Source organism: Symphalangus syndactylus, chromosome 2 (genome assembly GCF_028878055.3).
Source record: "Symphalangus syndactylus isolate Jambi chromosome 2, NHGRI_mSymSyn1-v2.1_pri, whole genome shotgun sequence".
In the NCBI taxonomy this organism is placed as follows: Eukaryota; Metazoa; Chordata; class Mammalia; order Primates; family Hylobatidae; genus Symphalangus; species Symphalangus syndactylus.
The window spans coordinates 10,336,715-10,350,965 of NC_072424.2; the positions used below are offsets into that span (position 1 = coordinate 10,336,715).

General features: G+C 45.9%; 1 protein-coding gene across 8 annotated transcripts in view; it reads right to left on the reverse strand.

The window, feature by feature from the left end:
• Positions 1–3,681: 3,681 nt before the first annotated feature.
• Positions 3,682–14,251, reverse strand: part of PTPRE (protein tyrosine phosphatase receptor type E) — a 179,847-nt gene continuing 169,277 nt past the window's right edge. For 7 of the 8 annotated variants that reach the window (XM_055245563.2, XM_055245583.2, XM_055245593.2 and 4 more), the window contains 4 exons: positions 12,799–12,924; positions 11,738–11,904; positions 9,829–9,964; positions 3,682–6,683 (listed from right to left, as the gene is read on the reverse strand). In XM_055245563.2, coding sequence (XP_055101538.2) covers positions 6,609–6,683; positions 9,829–9,964; positions 11,738–11,904; positions 12,799–12,924 — 504 coding nt within the window. In that variant the 3' untranslated portion in view covers positions 3,682–6,608. The remainder of the gene's footprint in view (positions 6,684–9,828; positions 9,965–11,737; positions 11,905–12,798; positions 12,925–14,251) is intronic. The other variant, XM_063616629.1, reaches the window with a different exon arrangement.

Consider the following 14,251-nt stretch of genomic DNA (forward strand, 5'->3'; position numbering starts at 1 on the left):
GAGTTGTATTAAACCCACCTGCACATTTTAATCAATTACGCGGTGATTTTCTCTCTCTTTTTTTTTTTTTTGGAAACAGGGTCTCACTCTGCCTGTCAGGCTGGAGTGCAGTGGTGTGATCTCCACTCACTGCAACCTCTGCCTCCCAGGTTCAAGCAATTCTCATGCCTCAGTCTCCAGAGTAGCTGGGATTAGCAGCGCTTGCAACCATGCCCGTTTAATTTTTGTATTTTTAGTAGAGACAAGGTTTTGCCATGTTTCCCAGTCTGGTCTCGAACTCCTGACCTGCCCAGCTCGGCCTCCCAAAGTTCCGGGTTTACAGGCATGAGAAACCATGCCTGGCCTTCTCAAGTATTTTTAGTGTGCCACACTGTTGTTCAATAACAGCTCAAAGAAGGGCAAGGTATGCAGAGTGGCTGAATTTAGAAGGGCCACCGTGGCATAGGGGTGTCCTGGGTTGGAATTCTGTCTCTTCTACCACCTCCAACCTAACTTTGGTCTAGTTTCATATCCTCCGGAAGCCTCTGTTTCTCAGCTCTTGAGGGGCTGTTGTGCAGATAATACCCATATAAAGGGCCCAGCACATAGGTGCTCATGGAATGAGAACTATTTGTGTATATGGCTCACTCTATAGGCCTAAAATACATATTTTGAAAATAAGAAAAGAGAAACGAAGTGAATATGTTGATTGTTACTATCATAGTTGTTCTGGGCTAATTGTTATAATATGCTCATTATGCTTTCATCTTCACAGTGATTACTGAAAAACCACTGGGATTTTCCACGCTCATTCAGATATTCTCTCTCATCACAAGCATTAGTGCTCACCACACAAGGGCCCCAAAGAACCGGTGTTGTGTTTGTTGGCCTCTGTTCTGAATGGCATCCATTTGCACCTTTGAGGGAGGTTTTGCTCAGGAAAGGGTTATCAGTGCGGGCAGGATGCCCTAGACAACCCTGGACAGGATTCAGTGGTTGGGAAAGGAGCGGCAGCCCCATACCTCAGCCACATGCTGGCCGCTCAGTGACACAAACCTCCAGGTGCACGGTCATTCGCAGACACTCCTGCAGGTGGCAATGCAGGCACCATCAGGATGACATCACTTTCATCCATGGGGCTTTTCAGTTTATTTGGAAACAAAATTGCTGGCTCATAATATTACCACGGACAGAGTGGGGGTGTGTTACTTTCAGAAGGAGGGCACTGTCATGTAACCTCAGCATCCAGAGCAGAGCCAAATGTGAAGCTCACACCTCGGTCCAGCCTCTGCTGGGGCCGCTGAGTGCTTATAGCAACGGCTGCTGGTCCATATGCAAGAGGGTAACAGGTCTTGGTTTCTAAGGCACAGACGGGCTCCTTTAGCCTAGAATTCTGGAGGGGAACCTGATCCTGTGAAGTGTTTCTTGAAACTTCGTCTGATTCCTGGAAGAAGCCAAGTCTTATTGGAGATGAGACTAGTATGTTGCCACTACGTGCTGGATGACCGGTGTTGAGGCATCACATGGTGCTGCTTCCTGGCAAGTACATTAAACAGGCGTCAGAGACACTCTGATAAAGGAACAGAAGGGGCATAGTTAGAATAGGAAAAACAAAGGGTTAGTACCCATGTTTGCAAAAGATTGACAATAAACAAACAAAATAATAATAATAAAAAAAGATTGACAATAAACCAACGAGGAAAACTCAATTGGTGCAACGAGGAAAATGGATGAAACTATGAATGATGCTTCACTGATGAAACACAAATAACCCATGTGTGAAAACGTGCTCAACCTGATAGAACTCTGGGACACGCAAATTAACGTAAAGTCTGATTTTTTTTTTTTTTTTTTGCCTCTCAGGTGTGCAACGTCCCGGGTGAGTGACTTCTAGGGAGACAGCGCCATCATGCCCTATTGGTGAGTTGGTGCCTGGGAAGGTCCTTTGGAGGTGACAATTTGGTGGTTTCTACTTAAATTTAAAATGTGCCCTTTGACCTAGAAACTTCACTTCTAGGGAATTCTCCCATAGAACTCGTTTGCACGTTAGCGAACATACACACATGCAGGAGTATTCATTATACAGTTGAATTATAGAATTGCAGCACGTGGAAAGAAGTTAATGTCTGTCACTGGGGAGGTGGAGGTGACTCTCCAGACTTTATTATATTTATACTGTGGAATGCCAAGCAGCCATTAAACAGAAATAGGAAGCTGTGTACGTGCTGACATGTCCAGGCAGAATGTTGACCAAAGAGGGTCATCTGCAAAACTGCCCATATGTGGCAGATTTAGTCACTTCTAAGACACAGTACTTTCACATATTAACCTCCCTAACATCAGGATTATCACAAAATTGGTGGGATCTTACAGGAATAAATGGCAGTATTTTTGCTTTCTTAGCAGAACATAAAGTGATTTTGACAATGGTAGTCCCGGGTTTGGTGATATACCAGGAGTTTGACTGTTGTTCATAAAAGCAAACAACGTATATGTTTCTGTAACTATACAGATTTAAATCGCAGAGTGTTGTCTGTTTGGAGATGCTCTCCAAAGTTATCAATGGATTGAGATGGGGAGAGGAGTTAGGAAAAGGGCTAGATGCTCTTGGTGTGTTTCTGTTTGGTTTGAATGTTTGTAACAAACATGTCTCCCTATATTGCTGGTATTGCCCCATCCTTTGAGACGAGGGGCAGTTGGCTCTGTTAGACCCTGGACCAAGTGGGAGACAGCTGTGGGCACTGAATGTGGAAGTGGCAATGTGAGCCCCAGCTGGGGCATGGCTGTCTTGTGCCCTGAAGCTGCCCTCCCAGCAACCCAGCAGATGGCCCGAGGCCCGCCTGGGATGAACATTGCTCCCCACTGACACACAGCTGCCACACCCAATATGCAAGCCATTAGAGGCCAAGCTTGGGAGCTTGGTGACCAGAGCAGATATCTTGATGTTGTGCGTCACTGTCCCTGGGCGTTCCTCTGATTTAGGCAACAGTAGGCCCACACATGGGGCATGCATGTGCCAGGGAGATGGCAGCCCTGGAACCAACTTTCCACCTGGTGGGCGAGAGCCGTGGGTCAGCGCTGCAGCATCCTGCTCCTTCATGCAGAAGATGTGGGGAGGCCCCTCGCACATCTCTGCAGAGTGGAGTTCCCAGTGTGGTCTCAGTAATGCTCCTCTGAGTGGCTTGCTGAGACACACACACTAATTGGTGCCATTGAATACCTGCCTGTCTCTCCTGAGGTCCCTCAGCACTCAGTGTCCTATCTGTGTGTTTCTGTTGATAGGAGCTGCCTTTGAGGCTGGTCTGGCAAGTGTACTTTTGCAGACTTCAGCTCCTTCAGAGGCGCTGGGCTCAGGCAGGGCCATTTGGGTTCATTGGCCCCTGGTGGAGGCCCGGTTGGTGACTTCCTTTATGCCTCTTCCATGCCTCCTTTTCCTTGGATCCCTCTGCCCCTCCCCACGGTGTCCAGCTGTGCCTGCAGCTTCATGTATCCAGGTCTGCTTACCCCAGGGGAAGGGCCAAGAGCACATCCACAGCAGAGTGGATGCTGCTTGTCTAGGATGGAACATTGGGACCCACAGACCCATAGAGAGAAACCGGTAACAAAAGGGCCCACGACAGCAAACACCATCTCACAGCAGGCGATTTTTTTTTTTTTTTGCACAGGAATGAAATTAAGGGATTTAAAGACAAAAACACAGGCTGGTAGTCAAAGTAAAGGTTTATCCTTGCATCAGAATGGTTTAAATCTTGCAATTTGCATATACAAAGAATTCAGCAACATTCACTGACATTATAATCAGAGCAAGATCAAATTATAAATGTAATCAAAGAAAATATGATAGTTGAAACTGTAATAACACATATAAAGATTGCACATAAATTAAACACAACTGAGTTAAACAAACGAAAAAGTATCAGTAATTATACACTTAAAAGAATAACATGGGGATGTCTCCAAATGCTGAAACACAGGTGTCAGGCTCATTTAAAAAAGTGTTTAAAAACACATAAAAATACCTTTTAAAACACTGATATGCATTCTTCATTCATATAGCACATGGAGAGAAACCGTAAAGGCAGTCACACAGTGACCAGATCACACACAGATCAGAATGGTCGTCTTCTAATCACTATTTGGCATTTGAACCCAACTGCATGCAACAAAGGAAAATGTGAAAGGAACAACGGTGTTGGCACTGGGCTGTTTGGGGCTGTTTTGTTATGTACAATGGACTTTCTTTGACTGAAGGAAAGAAGAGATGAACTTTCCAGGTTGCACAGAGAAGATTCTGAGTCCCCCAGGGATTGATTCCCCCAGTGTGAGGTGCTCCAAGGCCCAAGAGATCGTGTGAACTGGAGCCTTGGTAGAGGCCATGAGGCTGTAATGACTTCCCCACTAAAGGGCGAACGCTGCCCCGGACAGTGGAGGGGAGAGTCCTGTGTCCTGGGGAAAGTGGCTTCTCCTCTGTTCCTGGAATGGAAAAGGTTTGGGAACAGGCAGAACCCCTGCAGCGGACACCTGGGGTTGGTCTCAGGGGACAGGAAAAAATCATGAGCAGGGCCCTTTCCTGAGGGCACACTGAAAAGGTCTACCTTAAAGGTACTTCTTGATACAAGAGATGCCAGTTAGACCATTAAAGGGCTTCAAGGATTCTGACAGAGGGCTCCTAGACATGAACCAAAGCCTGTGCCCCTCGACTCTGACTTCGAACTCTCAAATAAATGACCAGAGAAACGTCACCTTCATCATAGCAAACTGGCTGTGTTTCTAGGGTTCAGGTGCTGAACAGAAGCTTACTTCCCTCCCTTCTCCTTCAGTCAAAAAAAGCCTTTGGGTTTGGAATTTTAACAGTGAAAACTAAAGGGACCTGGCGAGCCTCAAAAAGCTCCATTTTCCTCTTCCACCGAGATGCTGAATCATTGTACAGAGAAGGAGAGAGAAACACATTCAGCAGTGTGCAGCCCAGGCGTGCAGCTGGTGAGGATGGCGGTCACAAAGTGTGCTTTCGTCCTTCCAGCTGGGCACCAAGTCTTGCCCTTGGATGGGGCTCGGAGCCATGGAGTGGACGAGAAGCTTGATTCCCTGTGAGCCTCTATCAGAACAATAATGTGTCCTGGGGTTGCATTTGCACACACCATTAATGAATAGGGGACGAACACTGCAACACGAGGGTGCGATCAGTTATCAGTGAAAATGTCAAATAAGGCCTTTATATAGCTTTTAGAAAACGAAAGTACCAAAAATGCACGTGTTAAATGCTCTTAGTAGTAAGGTAGGCCAGATATCTTGTTTATATTGTGCTCATCTGCTAGGTACCTAATGGCCATAGAAACATAACTGCTATAAAATTCAATGTTGGTACATTCACACCCCATTCTTTTTTTTTTTTTCCCATCAGCCAATCTTACCTGGCAATGGGATCATTACTGTTATCCAGTGTCAATGGTCCCAGTAGTATTTCCATTCAAAAATAACTTAGCTTTTAGATTAAGGATTTCTCTTTTTCTTTTATTAAACATTGAAAGGTGGGACTTCAAAAAATGGTATAAATCTAGATTTTAAGGATTCTTTCCTTACAAACAATCTTAGCTTTTTACAAGAAATGTTTAAATACCAAAATGCTGCTCAGAAAATTTAAAGTTTAATTGCCTGTGGTTATTCTACTGTTTCTATCCCAATGTGTGCTCCTCTGTACTGCGTGTGTAAGACGCTCAGTTCATCTGAACGTTTGGATGGGAAGTTTCGTGTTGAGCCTCCAGGCATAGCACTGGACCAGCACAGGCCGCTGTGGCAGAACGGGAGGGGAGAATGGGAGAGGCAGCTGGTTTGATTTTCTGAGGGTTGTCTGGGCCAAACGACAGGCAGCTGGACAGCAAGTGGTGCTTCAGGGTGCAACTCCGATGGCTGGTTTTGTTGTACCCAAGGCCGTGGGTCAACGGGACCACCCAGCATTTACATCTCTTCTCGTCCAGCCAAGATAGTGTAGACGCAGTCTTCATGGTGTAGACACAGCATTTTAAAATATTACTTATAATCACCAGCTACTCTAGTGTGTTTTAGACCTGGATTCAGGTTGTAAAGACTTCTTTGATCTTTAAAATGTAAAGATAAACCACATGGGCCCAAACTGAGAACTTTACAGAAGTCCCCATTTACATTGTATCATCATGAACAGTTGGCCTCCCAAAAATGCTGCTGTTCGGGGTTGTGAAATCACTGTTAGGAAAGTGCATTTTCAACTGACTTCTGAGTCTTCAACTGTTTTCTTAACGTGAGCTTTGTGTTTAGTATCTTGCAGAGGCACACTTCGCATATTAAGATTACAACATTTAAAGGTGTTGAATGTGTGAAATTAAATGATAAGAATCTAATGAAAAATTAAGATATTTACTAATATTAGCAGAAATATATATTTTATGGGATATTATTTGACCTTAATACATTATTCCAATTTTTAAAAAGCATATTTAAGATTTAACAACTTTATAGCAGGTGGCCTTTAAGGCATAACAAAATATATACAAAGAAATTAGGGAAGATATTAATGTCAACTATGAAATAAATTAACATGATTTTTACAAAATATACTGACCATTAAATTAAAAAATATTTTAAGGCAGGAATCTTCATTTGAAATTAGCATAATCAGAAAATATATCAATAAAATCTTGTACCACTTTGTAGCAGAATTCATACTGTTCCTGAAAAGACAAACAAGGACACATTAAAATGATATTCCCAAAAATATATTTGATTAATTCAATCAGGAGAAATACTCAAAAACAAGACATAAATAAGTGTGACTATTCATTAAAATACCATATACCTTTATGCACATCATAATTTAGTTTTTAGGCACATTCAGAATTCCAAATAAAGGTGTTTTCCTACGTAGAATGTGTCAGTTAGTGTATTAACATTTCAATTTAGTGTATTTAATGGGCTGAGTAAAATGTCTGTGGCTTTCACACTGAAACTGGAAAACAACTATTTTTGAATTAAAAAAAAAAAAAAAAAAGAACCAGGCCAGGTGCAATGGCTTAACGTCTGTAATAAGAGCACTTTGAGAGGCTGAGGCAGGAGGATCACTTGAGCCCATGAGTTCCAGGCCAGCCTGGGCAACATGGTGAAACCCCATCTCTATCAAAAAAGATACAAAAATTAGCTGGGCATAGTGGTGCACACCCGTAGTCCCAGCTACTTGGGAAGCGGAGACAGGAGGATTCCTTGAGCCCAGGAGGCAGATTGCAGTGAGCCAAGATTGTGCCACTTCACCACTGCATTCCAGCCTAGGTGACAGAGTGAGACCCTGTCTCAAAAAAAAAAAAAAAAAAAAAAAAAAAAAAAAAAAAATCAGAGTACTAACATCTAACATTGCCAGATAAATTTCATAAAGAAAGCAATCTATAAAAGTTAAATAAAATGCACATCTAGATTTTAAAGCCTACATTTACTGTAAAAAAGGGACATTGTTTTATATATAGGCTGGTCCTCCCAGACCCCTGGGTGGGATATGTGAGCTTGGGGCCGGGACAGGGCCTTGGAGAGCTGGAGAGGCCAAGGGCTGTCCTCAGTATCTCCCTGGTTCTTTCCAACACATTTGACTTGGGCTCTTCTCAGCACACAGTGAACAAATATCTAAATGCTTTTGGGTGGAAAGATGCCAAACAGCTAGCTTAGCCCTTCCTGAGTCCCGGTCTGGCCAGGATGGGAAAGAGCTGAGTTTTCCAGAGAAGGAAAAGGTGAGCCTGAAACTTTGCTCCTGAATTTGCATGAAGTTGTTGGAAGAGCCAAGACCAGATTGTAGGGTCCTCACTTCTGGCTACTAAGACACGCAGTTGATCACCCAGCCTTCAGAAGGAAAGGGAATTGAATTCTTAGAAGGAATTCTCAATAAATATACAGGCTCTCTTTAAAGAGGCAAATAGCTTAAAGCAACATTGACTTTTCCAACTTAAAGCAACATTGACTGAATATCAAAGCTAGCTCAGTCTGGGATGGAAATGGAGATGATAACTAATTACTCTGTTTTCATAGCAAACACAGCAGCTAACTGCTGACCATCCCATGTAGTCTTGAGTACAAGTGATTGGGGCCAGTGATGGATGAAGTGTACTTTGGAGTGTGCTGGGATGATACAAGCCACACCTCAGGTCACAGACAGACATTTCTGGTCAAGCCACAGACCCCAGGAGAACAGACGTACTTGTGGCCTTTGAAATGTCAGTTCCAACCAAAGGCTACCTAGGATGCTGGAAGCAAGTCTTCCCAGAGTGCTCAGCAATTGGAAATTGGTTCTCGGGCCACTGTGCTCACCTGTAGGGCTAAATCAACCTGCATGTCAGCAATCATCTCTTTACTCAATGATATTTTTGTGCCTGTGTTTTTTTGCCAAAATCTCCCTGCCAAATGTCAGGTTTGGCAGCATAGAGTACCAGTTAAGCCCTTCCCTTCTGGAATCAGAGTTTGAGTCTCATTCTGACACTTAATATCTGAAGATCTCAGGCAGGCCCCTCAACCGTCCTAACTGGAGGCACCTGCAGAACACTCCTTGTGAACAGAAGCAGGCACAAGGGCAAGCAGATGGTGAAGACGAAATGAGAAAGATGTCTGTAAGGCACCTGGTTGCACTGCGCCCAACACCTGACGGTTGTTTAGTGACTCAACTTCTCCCTCATTCGTTTGCTGATTCACCACTTGCTCTGGAGCCGTCGCCATGGGCTGGGCATTGGACTAGACCCTGACTCTAAAAGTCAGGCTACAAAGCGCTCTGTCAAGCTGTTACCAGGCAAGAGAGCACAGATGACAGCCACACAACATCCAAGGGCAGCTTCCCAGTCAGGGAGCATGGAGGGGCAAGCTGGGGTCAGGAAGAGCAGAGCTGAGACGGGAGGACACCTGGATGCCAGATGCTCTCGAAGATAGAATATATTGGCCAGACCAGGCAGATTAATGAGAGCGGTGAGTCCCTAAAAAGACTAGGGGAGCTCTGTATGCTGCTGCTTAGAGAGATGGTATTTGCTGCAGGTCGTTGGGTGTGGATGGACAGACACACCCTCAGCTCAGGTGTCCTCGCTCCTGCTGTGCCTTGCTGTGAGGGGGGCGTGGAAGGGCCTCCTTCCTGCCTCTCTATGCACAGGGGGCTGCGTGAGCTAGGATTGTTAGCGTGGAGAGTGAGCAGGCAGGGAGGACAGGTCCGAAGTGGGAAGCTTTGGGTAAAAGGATGCATTATAACAGGCTTTAAAATTGTACTCGGTGGGTTAGCAGCAGGAGCCATAGTCATATTTGGTGAGGAGGAATCGCTTCTGAAAACCAGAAAGCAGGAGTCCTTGAAATGAAAGAGAATGTACGGGGAAAAGTACTAATACATTAGGGATTCCTGCAGCCCATGGACAGTATGTTGAGGCTGAGTGAGACCCAGCCAGGGAAAACAAGCCACATGGATGATATAACACTGAAATGAGAAGGACCAGGATTTTAAATTTCAGTGCTGCTTTTGAACTTGATAAGAGTATGTTTTTCAGTGCACACAGGAATCTTGTAGAATAGTTCACTTTGACACAAAAGCTCCTATCCTCAGTGCGTCTCTCCGAGTGGTCTCAGACATTGAAACTGGTGGACAGGCCCCTCCCCTCCGGGCCTTGCCCAGAAGACACCCACGTCAGAGACCCAAGGAAGGAGGGCTCTGCAGAGGTTTACTGTGAAACATTGCAGCTGGCTCTTTTCCTTGGGAATTTTACCTTCCCACCTCCCCCATGTACTTAAGGTCCTTTAATGAAACATACATCAAATACAACATGAAATAATTCTCCACTCTTCTAGTAACATCCTTATTCAGATTCTTACCAGGGTTTGCACCATATGTGGTCTCTGAAGTCGTAAACTCTTCACAGCTTGAAATACATCTAAAAGTCCCTCGGCTTTTACTCGCTCCAAAATGTTGCTGAGGGCTATGAATGTACCTGTTCGCCCAGCTCCGGCACTGCAGAGAAAAAGCGCTTAATGCAGATCATCCGACTTGCACTTGGGGATGAGGAACAGAGAGCTGACAGCCAACCCCTGCATATCGGCACTGAAGCAACAATCGCTGAAAATGATCTGAGTTTGACTGAAATTTTTTTTGATCATTTGTATGTAGCATAACTTCTGAGCATGATTTAGCAAATGTAAAATTCCTAAAACACCTCCCTAATTACAGTAGACTGATATTTTATAAAATGAGTCAGGACCAGTGACAAGTTTATAAGCAAGTGTCACCATTTCCCCTCTTGTGTAGGGCAATGGTTCTCAAAGTGTGGTCCCTGGACCAGCAGCATGGTTGGCACCTGGGAACTTGTCAGAAATGCAAACCCTCCCAGCTCAGGTCTAGGGAGGAGGTAATCCTGGCATACCCTCTCCTCACTGTGCCAGGGGTGTCTTCTGAAACGGGTGATGCTGAAAGGGAGGGGTGGTTTAAGGACATTCACAACCAGGAACAGTCAACTGGACAGTCAACTGACACTTCCCAGCGAGGCCGATTTGAGTCACCTCCATTTACCATGGTCATTTGCTGACAAACCCCACAAGAGCAGAGCCCAGGCCCTGGTAAGAGAGCCCAGGTGTACTGGGCTGGAGGAGGTGGGGTGAACCGGCCTCTTCCAGCAGGTCTTCTGGAGATGCCTGGCTGCCCTCCGCGCTCCATAATCTCACGTGTGGGCTTATTCCAAGGCTCCTGTCCTGCCGCAATGATCGGCCCCGCATCTGCCTTCTCACAGGTGGGATCTTGTTCACCTCTGCATCTCCAGCGCCCTATGGAACTCATTTTGAGTTTATACTAAATGATTTCTTGGACGGCGCCAGGAAAACAAAAAACCGAGGTGTGTGCTCCACCTACTGGCCAGGCCAGGAGTGCACCCTGGCGGGGTCCAGGCAGAGAGAGAGCTCTGCCAGCTTATAAGGGGTAGGACAGTGGGTGGGGGTGAAAGGCAGTCACAAAGAGTGGGCGCCACCGGTGTGAGACAAGAAATGGAACTGCAGTTTTAGGAGCACATTAGCACCACCCAAGGATAGAAACACCCCAAGCTCCTGCTTGGAAGAACCTTGCCAGGTGTCAAGGTCCCTGCCGGCAGAAGTATGCAGCAGGCTCAGAACTGCAGAGGCACAGAAGGCAGGCAAGTGGGTAGCCCGTGGGCTTGACCAGATTTGCGCATCTGCCCCTGGGCATGCTGTGTTTCATGCCTTCACCTGCGGACTAAACAGTGTCCCACGTGCCCAGGGTGTCCCTCTGCCTTTGGGCCTGACTTGGGAGCCAGGCTGAGGCTGCAGGAGCAGCGTGGCTACAATCCCAGTTGGGACTCCTCATATGGCCAGGAATCCCAGCCCAGGGGAGAGGGCAGGTGTAGACACAGCAGCCCAGCCAGGCCGTCTCTTAAAACCCACCCAGGAACTTGAAGTCCAGGAGTGTGTTCCTCCGAGCCCTGCCTGGCAATTTTTGATGACTTCAAAAGCACATGGAAATGTGTATTTGAGTGGTTTCCCAATTCCTCCCTCTGAAGTGCATTCTGCATGTATGTTGACATGTATGCATCTTATGTATGATACGATGACATGTATATACTTAAGTGAAGTCGTGTGTGCATGTATGTAAGGAGAGGTAGAGATGAGACTCTAGGGAATACCATGGCCAGCGACCAGTCTCTGCTGCCCACAGCTGCGGGTACTGGGGGCGTGCAGCCTGAGTCCACCCCACCTGGAGGGCTTCGGGCTGGGGGTTCACCTGCAGTGCACGGTGATGGGGTGGTTGCCCGTCTGCTGCTGCTGCTTCTGCACGGCTGCGATGAGGTCAATCATGCCTTTGCCCTCGGCCGGAATCCCGATCTCAGGCCAGCCGTGGAAGTGAAACTGGCGCACTACACGGACCTGCTCCTCCTGGCGGGCCTGGGGCTGCAGGGAGGAGAGGGGGCCTCAGCGCTGCCTGCCTGCCGGGGAACAGGCCCCAGCCCCATCTGCCCTCTCAGGGATTGGCCAAGGCTGGGAGCCCTCCCTGAGCATTCTCTGCTGCCACCGTCCCCACCCCCTACCGAGGCAGCCTGAAGGAGAAGGCTGAAATCTGCTTGCCCTAAAGAAGAAGGCAGGCGGCTGGCTGTGCTTCCTTCTGCAAGAGGGAGCGAGCCGCCCAGAGGACATCCCCTGGAGCCCTGCGAGGACTGCCCAACCCCTACGGGATCCTTGGCAGCTCTGCTGGAGAGAAGGGAATCACTTTCTCAAGAAACCAGGGCCCCGCATTTCCCTTCAGACCTCAAATGAGCAGTATCTGAGTTTGGTGGCCAGGGTGGCTCTGTGGCTGGCGTGGAGGAGCCAGTGGCAGGTACATTTTGTAGTACTGACTGTTTGCAGCTCAGTGTCAAGTCCTGTGCACAAGTGAGTCATCCTACCTATGGCTGACCCCGAGTTCTCATCTTTGCCAAGGAGAGAGGATGAGCAGAACTGACGACCCAGTGGAAATGGGGACAGTTGGGGGGCTCTGAGAAGGCACCTGGAGGAGGGCCCCAGAGAGGCCCCTGTGGCTTCATTAGTCCTCTTTGTTCTTCCTCCCCCAGCTAATGGCTAATATAATTCTCCTGAGAGATAAATGGGAAGTAGGCGGCCAGGGAGATGGGAATTGTACAGGAGGCCTGCCACTGTCTCTGAAACCCATTGGCCATTCATAGCTGATGGAACTAGGTGAAGGAACAGGACAGGTGCAGGGCCACATTCTGGTTCAATGACAAGCAGAACCCGGAGGGAGGGCGTGGTTCACTAAATTCACAAGCTTTTAAAGAGCTAGTTCAACAATACCTGATTGAGAGTGACCAGGAAGTCTCGTACACTGATGGCTTCTGAAAGGGTATCATTCTTTATCTCAATCGTTATTTCTCCATGAGTAACTGAGCCCTCAGTTGGCCAATACTGGTAGCATTTATCCTTAGGGGATAAAATAAAAATTTAAGTCTTGTAATAAATAATTTGCTGCTGGCGATTTTGAGTTTGTAATGCAGAATTGTTCTCAAACCAGTTAATGTATTTCATCTGACCAAAAAAAATAACATATGAGTATGAATATAAATGCCTATTAATGCTTGTTGACACAGGGAACAGAACAGAGTCTAGAAACAGACACACATATATATGAAACCTTAACATGTGGCAGAAAGGAGAGATTCTTCAATAAATGGGGCTGGAAAAATTGGTTTTCTACCTGGGGAAAACGAAACTGGATCCCTGACTCATACCCTACCAGGGTTGATGTGAGTGCCCCCAGCTCTTCCTAGAACTGGGCAGTGTACACCCTGCACTTCCACGTGTAGTGGCCTTGAACCTTAATAAAAATAAACCCAGATGGATTAAGGTTTAAGGTAAAAAACAAAACTATGAAACTCTTGGAAAAAGAAGTCTCTTTTCACTTTGAGGTACACAAGGATTACTAGACAAGAGCCCAAACAGCTAACCAATCACGATGCAACAGCTTGAAACATTGGATTACAGCAACATTCACTTCTCTTCATCAACGAACATCATTAAAAGAGTGCAAAGACAGGCCACAGATTTCAATAAGATGTTTGCAATACATAAAACCAATGAATAATTAGTATCAAGATTATGTAAAGAGCTCCTATAAATCAATAAGAAAGGACAAACAACCCCATAGAGAAATCAGTGAAAGGCAGGAACAGGCATTTGACACAAGAGGAATTATGTCATCCACAAATATATGAAGTGATGGGGTTGACCTTGTAGGAATCAGAACGACGCAAATCAGAGCCACAAAAAGATAATATTTACACAATAATTACACAATGAACGATATTTTGTTAATTTTAAATTAATAATTAGGACACCTTGAGAATACCATACTAGGTATGTAGATGAATGATATCTCTCATACATTGTTGATGTCCACTTTGGAAAGCAATTAGGAATTATCTTGCAAATTCAAACTTTCACATACTCTTCAATGAAGCATTTTGGCTCTTTGATACATCTTAGTCCTAGTGCAGCATAAGACATGTACAAGAATATACAGGTAGGGAGAACACACGAACACAGGGAGGGGAACAGTACACACTGGGGCCAGTTAGGGGGTGGAAGGTGAGGGGAGGGACAGCATTAGGGCAAATAGCTAATGCATGCAGGGCTTAAAACCTAGATGATGGGTTGACAGGTGCAGCAAACCACCATGCACATGTATATATATGTAACAAAACTACATATTCTGCACTTGTATCCAGAACTTAAAGTTTAAAAAAAAGAA